The sequence below is a fragment of the Sinocyclocheilus grahami genome, unplaced genomic scaffold (assembly GCF_001515645.1).
Source record: "Sinocyclocheilus grahami isolate Dianchi unplaced genomic scaffold, SAMN03320097.WGS_v1.1 scaffold333.1, whole genome shotgun sequence".
Classification (NCBI taxonomy): Eukaryota; Metazoa; Chordata; class Actinopteri; order Cypriniformes; family Cyprinidae; genus Sinocyclocheilus; species Sinocyclocheilus grahami.
Genome location: NW_015505512.1, coordinates 37794 through 54826, shown reverse-complemented (window position 1 = coordinate 54826; position 17033 = coordinate 37794). Strand labels below are relative to the sequence as shown.

Below are 17033 nucleotides of genomic sequence, written 5' to 3'. Positions count from 1 at the left end.
TGTATTCATATTTAATCAAAAGTAAAATTGCCATTTCAATTTGATTATATCCATAATACAAATGCCTTTAACATACGACTAATCAACATTGTTTCACTAGTATTAATGTTGTTATTGTTGCTAGCTAGCTAAACTATTGTAATAATGTCATTCCACTATTGCACAGTGTTGCCACTTGGCAACACATACATTTGAATGATTTACCAAAAAACTAATTTTATAAAAACTTTTTTGAAAGGTGAATATGTCATCATAACATCATAACAGTGATGTTTTAGATTTTTTTGTAGATGTGACACGGACTGGTGCTTGTTTTTTACTGACCTTTTAATTTGCTTTCAGCAACTACCGACAAGAGACAGCAGTCTGTCAGAAATCTCGCCACAGAAAAAAACTGCATGTCATGTGACTTAATCAAAGCACATCATTGGCTAAACTAAGGTCTTCTCTTTCCAACAAAAAAAACGAGAATGTTCTCTTAAAGAGACAGTGGCAAGGAAATGAACACAAAGAGTATTTTGCCATATGGCTACACCATGCGGTAGAGGGTTAAAGGATTAGTTAACTTATATAAATATTTCCTGATAATTTACTCACCCCCCATGCTATCCAAGATGTTCATGTCTTACTTTTTCAGTTGAATTGGATTTTTCTCCATATAGTGGATATTAATGGCGGCCAATGGGTTGAAGATTCAAATTGCATTTTCAATGCAGCTTCAAAGTGCTCTACACGATCCCAGCCAAGGAATAAGGGTCTTATCTAGCTAAATGATTGGTCATTTTCTAAAAAAAAAAATAAAAAAAAACACCATTTAATATAAAGATATACTTTTTAAGCACAAATGCTCGTCTTGCACTAGCTCGACCTCACGCATTAAGTAATCATGTTCGAAAGGTCACCGAACTTACCAACCCAGTGTTTTACCCATACCCTACCATTTTGAACCGAAGTACACAGACGAAGAACTAACCACACGTGACCTTTCCAATGTGATTACATAATGCATAAACCTTTGAGAGTAAAATGATGGTGATTCAAGAAGGAGAGAAAGAAGAATTTAGCTTTATAATATGTTTGATGTATAATACACAGTTGATCAGCTTCATGTTCGTACTATAATGATTTTTTTCTTTGTGTTTTTAGTGCTGATTTTAAACATTCACTCTGAAGGTGAGTGAATTTGATTAATTTATTTCATAACATACAGTTGATTCTACACTGTTACAAACCAGATGAGAAATTAGTGTTTTGATTATAAAAACACAGGGTTGTAGCAGTACACAAACATGACAGTTCGGTACCTACCTCGGTTTTGACGTCACAGTTTGGTATGTTTCAGTACAGCAGGAAGAAAACACTAAACTTTTTTTTTTATTATTAAACAATGGTTTACTGAACAAAATGCCTTTTCTTTAAATAAATTAAATTGCAATTAAAATGTTCTTATGGATAAAAATATTTTATTTAATATAAATACATATATATATATATATATATATATATATATATATTAATATATTTATTATTATTACTATACTATATAGTCTAATATTTAGCAAAATGATCTTCTACATATAATATTGCTTACAAGCTGTTTTATTGACATCAACTTTCCACAACTGAAACACTGACTCAGTGATTACATGAGATATTAATTTCCGCATCCAGCTTCGCTACCGTTCGGACATTCTTGCTTACTGCTCTGCGCTTTGCTCCCTATTTCTGTACTTTTCTTAGCACTGGCTTCCAGTTACATTTAGGATTGATTTTAAAGTATTTCTACTCATTTATAAATCACTCAATGGCCTAGGACCTAAATACATAGCAGATATGTTCACTGAATATAAACCTAACAGACCACTCAGATCATTAGGATCGAGTCAGTTAGAAATACCAAGGGTTCACACAAAACAAGGGGAGTCTGCTTTTAGTTATTATGCCGCCCGCAGTTGGAATCAGCTTCCAGAAGAGATCAGATGTGCTAAAACATTAGTCACATTTAAATGCAGACTCAAAACTCATCTGTTTAGCTGTGCATTTATTGAATGAGCACTGTGCGATGTCCGAACTGATTGCACTATATTTTATGTATAATAATTTTCTTAAATTCATTTTAAACCTCTTAAATCAATTTTTTAAATAATTTTCAAAGTTTTTAAATTCCTTGTTTTGTGATTATTTTTTCTTTTCTTTTATGTAAAGCACTTTGAATTACCATTGTGTATGAAATGTGCTATATAAATAAACTTACCTTGCCTTGCCTTGCCTTGCCTTGCCTTAATACATGGTTCTTTCACGTAGTAGTAAGTCACACCATTTTCGTGAATATAGACAGTTCTAAAGTGTGACAAAAATAATGCCAAAAATATTTGCATACAAAAATTAAAATTAGTAACTCTATGAATACCACAAACATTTAAACAAAATTAATAAAATTATATAGAGTTACAGGACCTGCAATAGCCAAATGCTTTGAACTACCACAACAATTTGCAACAATTTGTTGAATGTTGCAGTAGCCCCTCACTGCAGAACAAAGATCCAGGGGGCGGGATTGGATCCACATCTAGGAGGTGGGGATGGTTGGGTTTAGGGATCAGGGGGTGGAGACGGGTAGGTTTAGGTATATGTAAGGTGGGAGGAGTTGGATCTGGATCCAACCTCGCCCCCTGGATCTTGTGTTCTGCAGTGAGGACCATCTTGAATGTATGTAGGTAGTGTGAACCCCAACTATGGGTGACTTTAAAGTTGCAGAAACCTTTTTTGCTTTTATTTCTTTGCATTATGCTACACAAATGTTGACCCCTCTTGTCTCTGTATTTGCTGCTAGCAGCTTTATACATTCTCTGTGAAATCTAAATGCACTGATTTACCAGTAAGCGGATGAGATCTTCTGCTCAAAAACTTTCAAACTTTCACAACTCATGCTACCTATGATTTTATAGTAACAGGTCTTACTCAACCAACTCTGACTGTGCGGCCACAGAGTTCTTTGTTCACTGGAGACTCAGTTACTCTGAGATGTGAGGTGGATCAGTCATGGGATGGATGGGAGTTTCTCTGGAGTAAAAACTCAAACACTGAATCTACTGAAGCTGCAACGAAAACAATCGATTCAGTTAAATTATCTGATGGAGGAGAATACAGGTGCAGAGCACGAAGAGGAGGACTTTACACAAATTATAGTGAACCAGTAACACTGACAATATACGGCAAGTATTTTGCACACATAATGAACTGCTCTGAGAACACAATGAAAATAATTCATAAGACACTGAATCAGTGACTATAACACTTCACTGTAACCTGATTTAGCATGTGTGTTTTACAATCAAGTAACTGTATTCATATAGTAAAAACAGCACATTATGTTAATTGTGAATTGTTGTCATTGTACAGAAATTCCAAAAGCCAAGGTGAGCATCAAACCTGATCAACATGTATTCAGAGGAGAGACAGTCACTCTCAGATGTGACATTGATGGTGACGGAGCCACCAGCTGGAAGTACAGCTGGTATAAAGACGGTTCAGTCAGTGTTTTTAGTGAACTACAGGAACACACATTCAGGTTTGTTACTGAGTCTGATGCAGGTAAATACTTCTGTTATGGAGCAGAGAGAGGAGGATCACGAACATCAAACATCAGTGATGCCGTTACACTGACAGTATCAGGTGAGTTTGATCATCTCATCATACACTCAACATGTTATTAATAAGCAATTATCTTTTGCTCCCTTAAATTTTGCTTGCTTCTTTCATTTATTTTTTTTGTCTGACATGATGTTCAAACAAAGTCTCACAAAAGTTGGCTGGATTTGATTTTAACATCCATTAACAATTTACATCCCAAGAAGGTTGTGATTTTGTTTCTTGGAATAAAACGTCTCGGTCAAGTATTGTAACCCTCGTTACCTAAAATAGGGAACGGAGACGTCACATCGGATGACCGACGAATTGGGATCTCGCTTAGAGAGACCAATCCACTTCGAGTGTAAACTAAATGAGCCAATGCACATTTGCATGTGATTATTGCATCCCGTGGAAGCCTCTTGCTCCACTATTTTTTGGCGCAGGCCAGGGCTTACCACAAGAAGACCAGCTACTGCTGCTATGGCACTACCACAATTTACATCCCAAGAAGGTTGTGATTTTGTTTCTTGGAATAAAACGTCTCGGTCAAGTATTGTAACCCTCGTTACCTAAAGGAGGGAACGGAGACGTCACATCGGATGACCGACGAATTGGGATCTCGCTTAGAGAGACCAATCCACTTCGAGTGTAAACTAAATAAGCCAATGCACATTTGCATGCGATTATTGCATCCCGTGGAAGCCTCTTGCTCCACTATTTTTTGGCGCAGGCCAGGGCTTACCACAAGAAGACCAGCTACTGCTGCTATGGCACTACCCACTCAGTAGGACTGGATAACACTGGGAAAACGTACCCATACCACTCGGGATAGGAACATTGCGGAAGCCCCATCCTTCCCGAAGGAGGTTTCTGAAGCACTTACACATATGAACAACCGTTTAGGCGCATATGGAAAATTAGAGGTGATTGTAATCCTCTTGGAAAAATAGCAAAAAGTCTGCCGGGGAAACACGGGCTCTGAGGCTATACCGTGGATTTTACATATATGGGATCCACTTAGGTCTCTACATATGGAACCCAGCCCTCCGGCGGTTCTCACGGATTCATCAAGTGAGGGCCTGGCGCCGGACGCTCCGCCATGTCGGGTCGTGGTTGGCAGCAATCGCAGCCACGTAGACTTTAAGGGTGGAGGGAGACAGCCTTCGCTCCAACCCCTGCTGCAGAAAGGACAGCACAACTCTGATCAGACATTTCCAGGGGTCTTCTCGGTGAGAAGAACATCACTTGACGAACAGGTTCCACTTCAAGGCGTAAGCGTGTCTCGTAGATGGTGCTCTCGCCGAAGTGATGGTGTCAACTACCTCTTGGGGTAGGTCACCTAGAATCTCCGCGTCCTGTCAAGAGACCAGACATGAAGTCTCCAGAGGTCTGGATGCAGGTGGCACAAGGTGCCCCGTCTCTTAGTCAGTAGATCCTTCCTCAGAGGAATCTGCCAAGGAGGGGCTGTAACGAGGAGCATCAGAAAAATGCTCTCCTATCGAGATTTTTGCAAACCAGATTCTCCACCCGGCCCTCCTCCGGGGAAGGGAGAGGAGCATCCTTCTCTCTCTGGGTCGCCCGTCCCGAGGCCTCTTGCCCTTCTGCTCACCGCCAGGTTGACCAGCCTGCCGACGCCCAGCTCCACGGCGTTGCTTGCTTGAGGCTGCTGCAGATGTGGCATGGGAGCGGGGGTGGACACAGGGGGCCGCCCTCAGCGACGAGCAGGCTGGGGCGCTGCGGCTGGCGGACAGGTGGAGGCAGCAGCTTCCCGCCGGGCAGAAGGTCAGACAACCTCAGTCGGCTCCTGTGCAGCCGAGGACTGCTGGGCCATGTTCTCGACTGTGTCGCCAAAAAGGCCGGTCTGGGACACAGTGACCCTGAGGAACCGAACTTTGTCGGAGTTCCTCATGTCGACCAGATACAACCAGAGGTGACGCTCCTGGACCACAAGTGTGGACATCGCACGACCCAGAGAACTCGCAATGACCTTCTTTGCTCGTTAGAGCGATAAGGTCCGCTAAAAGGTGCCGTCCATGACCTGGTGAGCTCCTCATGCACCTCCGGGAAGAAAGGCAACGAGGCGGGGTGCTGAGAACCAGCGCGGACCACCCCGAAGAACAAATCGTCCAACCTTGAGGGTTCGGGACACGGTGGAAGTCTCCACTCGAGCCCTACCCCCACGGTGGCCCAGGAAAGCATAGCCATTATTTCCGGATCCGATTCAGGAATTGCTACAGTCCTGAAGGACAGCAGCGCAGCCGAATCTTCCTCTCCAGAAAGCTCCGGCTCACGCTCCGATGCAGCGATCGACATCCGGTCGTCGGGAGGAGCGCCAAAGGATACTCCTGGTACGCTACTTGTAGAGGGCCCAGCACATTCCATTGGCAGCTCAACTGGTTGCGGAGTGCAAGAGGAGCGATGGTCCCCCGAGGGTTGGTTCCCTGGAGGGTTTGCCGTCACTGTTACCCTCAGACCGCCCATGCTACTGCCTGCAGTAACCCCCGCCTGACTGCCGCCATGACAATAACTAGATCGAGGCAGACGCAACGGAGCTCCGCCCCTTTGAGGAAATGGAGCTTGGCTCGTGACTCCGAGATGATCATCTTCCCGCAATGAGAACATGACTCATCCACAAACGCCACCTCAGCGTGCTAAATGCCCAGGCACGTGAGGCAGCGATCGTGACCATCACCCAGCGCCAGGTAACGACCGCATCTAGAAGCGCCCGGGTGATACATTGTCTATAGCAAGACCCACATCGTCTTTACAAAGACATAACGTCAAGTTTGCCACGCAACCTCGTCTTTAAAAAGACGCACCCGTAAATGCTCTTTTAGGGAAAAAGCTCTTTTAGCATGCTGAAGCGCACAGGGGAGGGGATTTACAGTTGCAATCAAAATTATTAAACCACCTTGACCTGTGAGACATTTTGCCGCAGAGAACAAGATTTTGTTAACAATTCAACAAAGTAATCAGTAAACTATTAGAGAAAGTTTATTCATACACATCTGAGTGTTTCTGAGAACGAAAGTTGATGAATAATGGAAAACAAATCAAACTTGCTCTAAACATTCATGTTCAAAATAAGTAAAATTTAGAACCACCAATAAATATGGGCTGTAAATGCTTAGAAGCTTCCATCACCTCTCAACTGCAATCTTGTCCCATTTCTCACTTGAAAAGGCTTCCAGATCACTGATTATCTTTAGTTTTCACATTGCTACTGCTTTATTCAAATTCAACCAGATATTTTCAATGAGAATTAAATAACTGAACAAGCCATTCAAGAACATTCTATGATTTATCCCTGAACCAAACATAAGTAGATTTGGATGTATACTTTGGGATGATTGTCCTGCAGGAAAGTTAATTCCTGCCAAAATGGCCTGATATCAAATAATCCATGATATCCTTCATACAGTCATGATTTTCACCTTCTGCAAAAGTAAAACAGACCCATAATAGGACTGGTCCACCTCCATGTTTGACCATGGAGATGGCGTTCTACTGCTTATCAATCTTATTTTTTTCCTGTAAGAGCAGGCGCAGCCATTTATAAATTTTATGTGTCTGGCTTCCGGTGTCATCCGCTTACAGCTGTTTTTGGCTGTATGAAACAGCTCGTTTTGCTGATTAATATTGCAAACTGGTATGTTTTACCATATTATTTTAAAGTATTATCTTATTTATGAACAAACTTGTTTGTAGTGCAAACAGTTTTACAGTTTACTACACTTTATTCTTCTCATTATTTCCCTATGGCGGCTAATGAGCCTGAAGTCCCGCACATTCACAGAAAACGGCTTACATGCACATTGAAAAATAAGTTGGATAAGCTTTGCCTTTTTTTGCACCAGATATACCAGTGATCCATGGGTCCAGAAAGTTCCAGTTTGGTTTAATCACTCCATTAAACAGTCTACCTGAATTCCATAGGTCTATCCAAATGAATTTTAGCATGTTCAAGTTGACCTTTTTTGTTCTTTTTGGTCAAGAGTCATTTGGCAAGATGCCCAAACATGAAGGCCACACTTGTCTAGTGTTCTTCTTATCTTCTGCATTTAAATATTTTTTTCTCCTTTCATCAGGTCATCTTGCAAGTCTTTAGCTGTACATTGCAGTTTTTTTTCAGTTGTTGTGATCAAACATTTTATGATATTGTGCTTTTTCTTCGACACCATCAAAGGTCTTCTGGTACAACACATTTTAAGCTTAGGAATAAGGCTGTCAGCTCTGTGTCACTAGGAATTTTTAATGTCTTAGACTTAGACTTTCTAACATAATAATAATATATCTTCTCTATAGCTTTTGTGAGACATATTTTTGCTTTGACATATTTGCTACTCAACTTCAGCATATGCATGGGCTAAATGTATGTGTAACAGCTCATCATATTAACAGAGTTTCTAAAGACTTAATTGTGTTTTAAATGAGTCATATGATGCTGCTAAAAAGAACATTATTTTGTGTATTTGGCATAATGAAATCTGTTTATGCGGTTTAAGGTTCAAAAAACACATTATTTTCCACATACTGTACATTATTGTTTCTCCTCTATGCCCCGCCTTTCTGAAATGCGTCGATTTTTACAAAGCTCATTGGTCTGAAAAGCGAGGTGTGCTGTGATTGGCCGAATACCTCAAGTGTGTGATGGAAATGTTACGCCCCTTACCATATTGTGATGCCCTGTCCGGCCGTAGCTACGAGACAAAAACATTAAAACCTAGGCATTTGTGGCATCCAGTGGGGACATAATTACGGATTACAATGACTTATACTGTCTTTTTACGCGTCGCATTGCATCGCGCCGCATAAACATAAAACAATGTCTGCATTTGTGATCGGAGAAAAGACAAACAACAAGTGCTACTCTAACGATTCAAACGAGAGTTTTTTGGGCAGTGTAGTGGCAAATTCTTTAAATATAAAAAACGTACTTACAGTCTGTGAGTCAGAACAGCCGGCATTGTAATCTACTCTACCAGGATCAGGAAACAGTCCTCCATAAAATGCGCTGGACACATCTGAAAATTTGGGTTAAACTGTTCTGGAACAGTGTTGTAAATGCAACTTAACCACTGATTTCTAGTCATGTCCTCTTTTGGAAGGCCAAACAAAGTAGTTTCGCTTTCACAATGAAACAGCGTCACACACCGCGGCCTAGAGTGAGCGGAGGCCGGCGGGCTTGAGAACGGCGCGGCCGGCGGATTCGACGAAGGAGCGTCCGGCGGGTTTGCAGCAACCACATGTGACGACCCCGGGCTTCGTCCACGGTGAAAGCCGATCCGGCGATCGACAGCGCAAAGTTGATGTATTTCCTCAGTGACCAGCACAGATCAGCTCCAGGCATGACGAAGCGGATATCATCCTCTTTTGGAAGGCCAACCAAAGTAGTTTCGCTTTCACAACGAAACACAGCACCTTCACGACATGGCGGCGGCAACAACAATACTACAGCGAGAATAAAATGTATGCCTTCTTTCTTTGCGTGAACATTTGGGCGGCGTTATGCAAATCTTCCCACATCGTGACGTAGACATGTCGGGGCGTGTTAGAATGAGCCGTTTTAGGTAGGCGTGGTTGACTCTTAATTTTATAAAGAATATCTCTTTGGATTTGAAACTTTAGTCTTTGCAACTTTACAGATCTTCTTTATGCACCAAGAGCTTGTAACACTCCAAAGAGAAAGTAAAAATTATAAATCGCATCATATGACCCCTTTAAGACAATTGACCTATCGGTAAGCCCCTCCCCTTCGAACGCAGATGAGCCAATGGCAGTCGAGTATCAGTTTCATAGGGAGCAGAACTCGAACATCTTTTGGTTTCAGCGCCATAGAAAAACACTGGAAGATCCGAAGCTCGCATTGTTTTGATGGTGTTTACGCTACAAAAATGGAAAAAAAACAATGTGCCTGGAATACTTGTAAGCCTGATTCCAGGTATCCTGAGAGGATGGGCGATGGAATTTATTTGATTACATTTCCTAAATCCAAACAAAACAGAACAAACATGTCCCTAAGCATTCAACCTCAATCCCAATAAAGATGAAAACGTTCATTTTCTGGTTGTCATACTCTCATTAAGTTACAGTTTTCATCTGCTCAAGCAGTATGTTAATGTCATCTTGTGCTTCAGCAAGGTATCTCTGGCTAAAACTAGCTAATGTTAAAGTTAGTGAGTCCATGCTAACGTACAAACCTAAATGGCGAACTGTTCACACGTCTTTGTACAGTTTAGGGCAAAAACACATAAACGAAGTTTTACATTTAAGTGCCTCTCCATATTAAACTGGTTAAATGTAAATTAATTTAATCTTACACTGCAGTACATGAACAGTGTTGATCTGGGATGTTGTCATTGCGATTGTAATGACCGTAACATATTTCTCCTATTTGCATTGTGATCTGAATTTTTACATATTTATTTTGACATTTTATATACTGTATATTACATATTTATAAATATGCCCTCTATGACATATTTAAGTCCCACATGAATGATGGTCATTCTGTTTTCAAAATTTAACAAAAACATCTTGGGACAAGGTTTTCACACTGACAGTTGTCACATTGTAAGACAGTAGCAACTCCGTTTTTTGTCCAAGTGAGCAACAGTAACTTACTGATGGGTCAATTCTTCCCCACCACACAAATAAGTGACTTAAAAACAGCAATGTTTTAGGGATTGCAGAATAATTATATGAATAATTGAGACATAGCTGTGTTATTATCCTATAACTCAAAAATAATACATTATAAATGGAAATGATCTCTTTTAATATGCCAGTAAACTGTTACAGATGCAATTTTTATAAAATCCTGGATCTTCAGATCTTCTGCTGAAAAATCTTCACCACTCATGCTACTAATGACCTTATATTGACAGATTTTCCTAAACCAAAACTGACTGTGCGGCCACAGAGTTCATTGTTCACTGGAGACTCAGTTACTCTGAGATGTGAGGTGGATCAGTCACAGGATGGATGGGAGTTTCTCTGGAGTAAAAACTCAAACACTGAATCTACTGAAGCTGCAACTAAAACAATCAATTCAGTGAAAGTCTCTGATGGAGGAGAATACAGGTGCAGAGCGCGAAGAGGAGGATATTTCACAGATTACAGTGAACCAGTAACAGTGACAATATACGGCAAGTATTTTTTCTTTTCTCTGAGAAAATTATATCTTAACACAAAAGCACAGCACATTTTTATTAATTTTACTTTTTATCTCATTATTTTCATTGTGAACTGTTGTCATTGTACAGAAAAACCAAAACCCACAGTGACCATCAAACCTGATCGACATGCATTTGGAGATACAGTCACTCTTAGATGTGACATTTATGGTGAGGGATTCACAAGCTGGAGGTACAACTGGTATAAAGACGGTTTAGACAATGTTTTCAGTGAACTACAGGAACACATATTCAGTCCTGTTACTGAGTCTGACGCAGGTAAATACTCATGTTATGGAACAGAGAGAGAAGGATCACGCAACTCACAACTCAGTGATGCAGTTACACTGACAGTATCAGGTGAGTTTGAGCATCTCCTCATAGAAGTTACAAGTTCACACAAGTTTAAAAGAATACTCCAGGTCCAGTACAAGGTAATATCAACCAACAGCATTTCTGACAAGTTGATTACCACAAAAAAAAAGTGCAAACTGGCGCAAATGAACCTAAGCGTTTGGCACTGCATAAATTCAACACACAGCCATCTTCTAAAGTGGCAAGAACACTAAATTAGGGCAGCCACAGGATTTTCATCTATGGTATGCAGAAGAAAAAACTTATCTAAATAATGTTTGTTTACATTTGGCCGTTCTATCGAAAATTCGAATAAGTAGGCCTATAGAAGTTAGACATAAGTTCTCAATTTTACTAAACATTACCTCACCAGTTTGTTTGAATCTATGGTGGTTTGTTAAAGGGGTCATCAGATGCAAAATTCACTTTACATGTTGTTTGAACATAAATGTGTGTTGGAAGTGTGTGTACACATCCACCCTATAATTATAAAAATCCACACAGTTTTTTTTTTTAATCCCTATTTTAAAATCCCCTTTCTCAAACCAGGCTGTTCTGAGATTCCTGTCAGAATGACGAAGTTCTGCACAGGCCCCTTCCACGATAGTTGATTGACAAGTCCATTTTACCTTAGACCCGCCCTGAGTGAGCTGTGAGCTGTCCGCCATTGTGTCGACTCCGGTGCAGGGGAAGACAAGATATCTCCGATTTAGGCATTATGGCGGGAAGTAGGGGTGCTGCAGCACCCCCTGGAGTGTAGCCCACGAAAAAATGGGGGTGCTGGGGGTGCGGTGTTAAAAATAAATGAATGAACAATATGTAATAAAAAATAAATAAAATTCATTTTATTAATTTGTATATTCATTAAAATGTATTGAAAAAAGTAGCCTAAGCCTACAATGACAAGAAGCAATGGTTAAACATGAGTCAAGTTGAATTAAATTGACTGTGAAAGTTGTTTATTAAACTTCTTAAACTAACTTAAAAAAAAAGCATTTGTTGCCATGGTTTTTTGATTATATTCAGGGGCGTAGCATCTGGGTATGCAGGGACATATGGGCCCGGGAAGATTGGGGGCCCGCTGAGCTGAGGGGAACTTTTAATTGAAACAAGGAAATTAATTTCCCTGCAATTTCCCTGAATTGCCCTTGTCCAACAGCTTATCAGAATTCTCAGCCCAAGTTCGACTGGAGCCTGTGTCTTTTTTTTCTCTCTCTCTCTTTTCCCCATTACAAAGCTGCTGTTGCAGACATTAAAATAGTTCAGTTTTGGTTTTTAATGGCAAAGTGGTAATATTTTGTTTTGTTCCTTTATTAAGTTAATTTAGAAATATGTTTGGAACATTTTGTGTTTGTTAAATTCAGGTTATTATGTTTTAAAGAAACGACCAAGCGGCCAGCAGCTGACAGTGAGTTGAGCATATGTTTGATCAATTTAGCCTTCTCAAATCAACACAATGACTTGTTTAAAACAAAATCTATAGACATAAAGCACTTTGTGTATTTCACAGTATTAATTTAAACATTTAACCAAGATAAATGTGCGCTGTTAGACGCATATCCAATCGTTTGTGCGGAGAGTGGAAGCTGAAGCGCGCTCTACAGGACATAGAGGCGCCAGCGCCATCACTTGCTTTTTTTTCTTCTTTTTTTTAATTACAGTGGAATCTTAAAAATATGCCGTAATTTTTGCTCATAAAGGTAAGAGTATACCTCATTCGGAACTGCAAACTCTACTTTTATTTGTGTGCACTCACAATATCAACAAAACCTTGTGCTTTTGTAAAATAAGGAATACAAATGCTTTCTGATGCGCTTTCTGTCATCTCTGTCTTGAGTAGGAGCGCCTCACAATGATGAACTGAAACTCAGCGAATACTTCCCTTACCAACATGATAAATATATCTATAAAATGCTTTACATTACTATTTTAAAACTAAATAATTCAAATCAAAAACAAAAACTCTTTCATTATGTAATCCCTAAAGATGCATTTCTCTATAAAGGCACGTCCAATGAGGAGATGGCGAGTCAGGTTCGTCAAATTCATCTTTGCGACACTGACTCAGAAAACACTAGTTTACTAACAAACAATGGAAATATCCCCTCACTATTTTTTACTTTTTTTTTTTTTTTGGGCCGCTGTGCCAAAATTGTGTTTGAATTCAGTAACTACAAATAGCCTATGGCAGCATTTTAGTGCCATGTTGAAAAATAACTAAATAAATAAGATTAACGTCATAATATATTAAGAATAAAGTCAAAATTATGATAATAAAATCATGTTATGAAGTTAATGTGAAAATTCCACCTATAGGCTACTCAGCCAAAAAAAATTTCTTCACATTTAACATAAAAACAGCAATAAAATGTAGACTTATTGACGTTTTTTTAAACTTTGATTAATCGATTTAATGAGACATTCATTTGTATTAAATTGTTCAGATTTTTTTCATGCATTCAAATATTCATGTTTATTTCGTGCTGCAAATTTCAAAGAGGAACATATCATTGATTCATATGCAGCTTGAACTGAGGAGAATTATCTCACTACAAATTAAAGATCGTAAAAACAATTTTTTTTTGTATTTTATCATAAAATTGACAGAAGGCTGATACTTTGTAGTAACAAAGCACAAAGCTGCGATTATTGGGGGTGTGCTACAAATAATGTACTTGAAAACTTTAAATATCATTTCCAAGCATTTAGCCTATAACATAAAACAGCTTGTGAATAGTCATGATTCACGTAGCGTTATTTACTTCAGAAAAATCAACAATAGGGCCCAAGTTAAGTTAACCGAGTTGAAGCCCATAACGTTGCAAAAAAAAAAAGCAATTTTTTTGCATATGGGCCCGGGGCTGACTTGCTACTCGCACTGGCTTGGCTCCCCTCCCTCCCTCCCTCCCCTCTTTGTCTCTGTGTTTAGATTGTTCCTGTCTTGTGTTGTCTGTTGTGTATCGGTCTTGTTATGTTTGTTTTGGTCTTGTGCTGTCATGTTCCTGTCTTGTTTTTGGGTGTTCCTCGTTAGGGACACCAGGTGGCGTCCCTTTTGAGGGGGGCTAGTGTCAGGGTTCTGTCACTTCGGTCTGGTGTAATTCAGTGTTCAGATCCCGGCACTCATGTCTTGAGTTTCGGTTTCGTGTCGGGGTCCGGGCACTCGCGCTCCATGTTCTGTCTGGTTGTGTGAGCGTGCGGTCTCGAGTTCGCTCGGCCGTGCGCTCTTCTGTCCACGTGTGTTGTGTTTTGTGTAGCACACGGTTTGTGTTCAGCCGCATGCTTTTCTTGTTGTCTTGTGTTGTTGTTGATAACACGAGCTGCGTACTTTCATGTCCTGTTTTGTCTTGTGCTGTGTAGCATGCAGCTTGGTTTTTCGCTGGCTGCGTGCCATCTTGTCTTGTGTGAACACGCGGCTTATGAGTTATCTCATTAGCTGCGTGTTCGTGTTTTGTTTTGTGTGAGCACATGGCTTTTGTCTTTGTTTCCTGTGTGCCATGTGCTCTCATGTCAATTGTCTTGACCCCACACATCTTGTTACCTGATTATTGGTTAATTTGCCCCACATGTGTTCCCTCGTTACCCTCCTCATTTGCTCTCTATTTATTGTCCTTGTGTTGTCCTGAGCGAGTTCGTTGTCGAATGTTCCCGGTTGTGTGCCTTGTCCTGCCAGCCAGTCAAGTTGCCAGCTGTTTTTTCCCCTACGGGGTAGTTTTTGTTTGTTTTGTTTCTGCCTTTAATAAAGCCCTTATCTTCTTGCAATATTGAGTCCTCGCTCCATCCTTTATCCCCAAACCTGACACCTACGTTTGTAAATTTTTTTGGGGATTTTCCCCTTACTTTAAACGAATGCTTATGGCTCATTATTATTAATGAAAAAAAGGCTATACAATAAAATAGTACAATGATAAATTCACCAATATTAAACTGAACTTTTCTAAACAAAATGAATATGGATTTCCCCTCAGGCTACCATAAAACAATCATAGTTTGTGATTTATTATATTGATTAAAACTCATCAGCCATAGAATAGTACAATGGCAAATTTGCATATATTAAACATCTAACTTTTATTAACAAAATTAATAAGATCTAGCCTTGCGTTGTAACCCAAATAAATAAGGTATTTTCCCTTATTTAAAACGAATGCTTAGTTTGTGGTTCATTGTTATTTATTTATTTATTTATTTTAATTTTTTTTATGGAAACCCAGCAACAATAAGATACTCACTTATAGGCTATTAAACGAAGAAATGAAAGTTTTATTAAAAGTAACTCTTTTGGATCCGCCATCATAGTGTGTCTTCTCGCATCACTCTTGTCACGTGACCCCATCCCCCACAAGTTTTATTTCTCAGCCCCCCCTGCACAAAATACTTTCTGCGGCTATGGATTTAGGTGTTTGCTATTGGATGTAATGAACATAGCAGTCGTCATTACTCCCGACATCTGAGCGCTGGCAGATGTAACCCAAATAAATAAGGTATTTTCCCTTATTTAAAACGAATGCTTAGTTTGTGGTTCATTATTTATTTATTTTAATTTTTTTTATGGAAACCCAGCAACAATAAGATACTCACTTATAGGCTATTAAACGAAGAAATGAAAGTTTTATTAAAAGTAACTCTTTTGGATCCGCCATCATAGTGTGTCTTCTCGCATCACTCTTGTCACGTGACCCCATCCCCCACAAGTTTTATTTCTCAGCCCCCCCTGCACAAAATACTTTCTGCGGCTCTGGATTTAGGTGTTTGCTATTGGATGTAATAATGAACATAGCAGTCGTCATTACTCCCGACATCTGAGCGCTGGCAGAGGATTAATGTTACTTTCATTTTTGAAGGGAATGCGCTGATCCCCGATTTGCCTAAATGCTTCTATGTTCGCGCAAATCATTCATGATCCAGCTTCATCTACAGAAGAAGTGAGTATAAGGGTTCTTTATGAATCTTTGCAAATCACTTTTCCTAATATGTGCTAGTTAGCAAGTTTTGCGGCTGAAGTTTACAGTCTGCTCGTCACCCCACAGAAGAGATGGGCTGGGCAAGCAGAGCTCATTAGCATTTAAAGCAACATGGACTAGAACAGCTTGCTGAAAACAGAGCTAATTTTGACAGGGTAAAAAGGATGTTTTTTACACTACCATTGAGAAATTTTAAGCAAAGTATGTTATAGACTTTTCAGTAAGACTCTAAAGAATCATATCAATTTGTGGAAAATGGGCATCCGATGACCACTTTAACATTGACTGAAAAACTTGTATAATTTTTCAAAAGCAAAAAAGCAGTCTTTTTAAACAGCCCTTTGTACATTAAGCTCATGGCTATATCTTCTGTACGAACACCTGATGTAAACACTAACCTACCATGGCCAACGCAGCGCTCACTGTTTTTAGTTTTTTTTGGTCATGGACTCGAGAGACTAGATGGACTGCATCATTAAATGAGAGACTTTAACGAAGCTTTATTACTTTCTCTTTGAATCGCGTAAAGTCCAGTCCATGCTGCTTTATATCCTTTTCATGCAGGCCCACAGAGTAAGAAAAGAAAATGGCTAAATTTTGTGAAATTTGGACATAACTTTATACAGAAGAGGTTAGTAAGCAATTTTTATCACATAAAATTATTTTGACATGCATAGTTTACGTCTTGTGGCGCTTGAAACAGTGAGTAACGTACACATAACAGCTCCTATTATTTTTATTGCAACAAGTGCCTCAACATAACCCAGATGTCTACTTTTTTTATGCTGTTGACTAAGCTTAACTTGTATCGAACCTGGGATGTGTAACATGTTATTATAGTGCCCCCTACCTTTCTGAAGTAGAATTTTGTAAGGAGCAGCACCAGGTTCAGAAACTAAATGCCTTGCGA

At 39.7% G+C, this 17033-nt stretch overlaps 1 protein-coding gene across 1 annotated transcript in view; it reads left to right on the top strand.

Moving 5' to 3' along the window:
• The window catches only part of LOC107602704 (sialoadhesin-like), a 28118-nt gene that overhangs the window by 968 nt on the left and 10117 nt on the right, over nucleotides 1–17033 (top strand). Inside the window, exons 2-4 of the mRNA XM_016295269.1 lie at nucleotides 1147–1172; nucleotides 3393–3508; nucleotides 11002–11168. Coding sequence (XP_016150755.1) covers nucleotides 1147–1172; nucleotides 3393–3508; nucleotides 11002–11168 — 309 coding nt within the window. The remainder of the gene's footprint in view (nucleotides 1–1146; nucleotides 1173–3392; nucleotides 3509–11001; nucleotides 11169–17033) is intronic.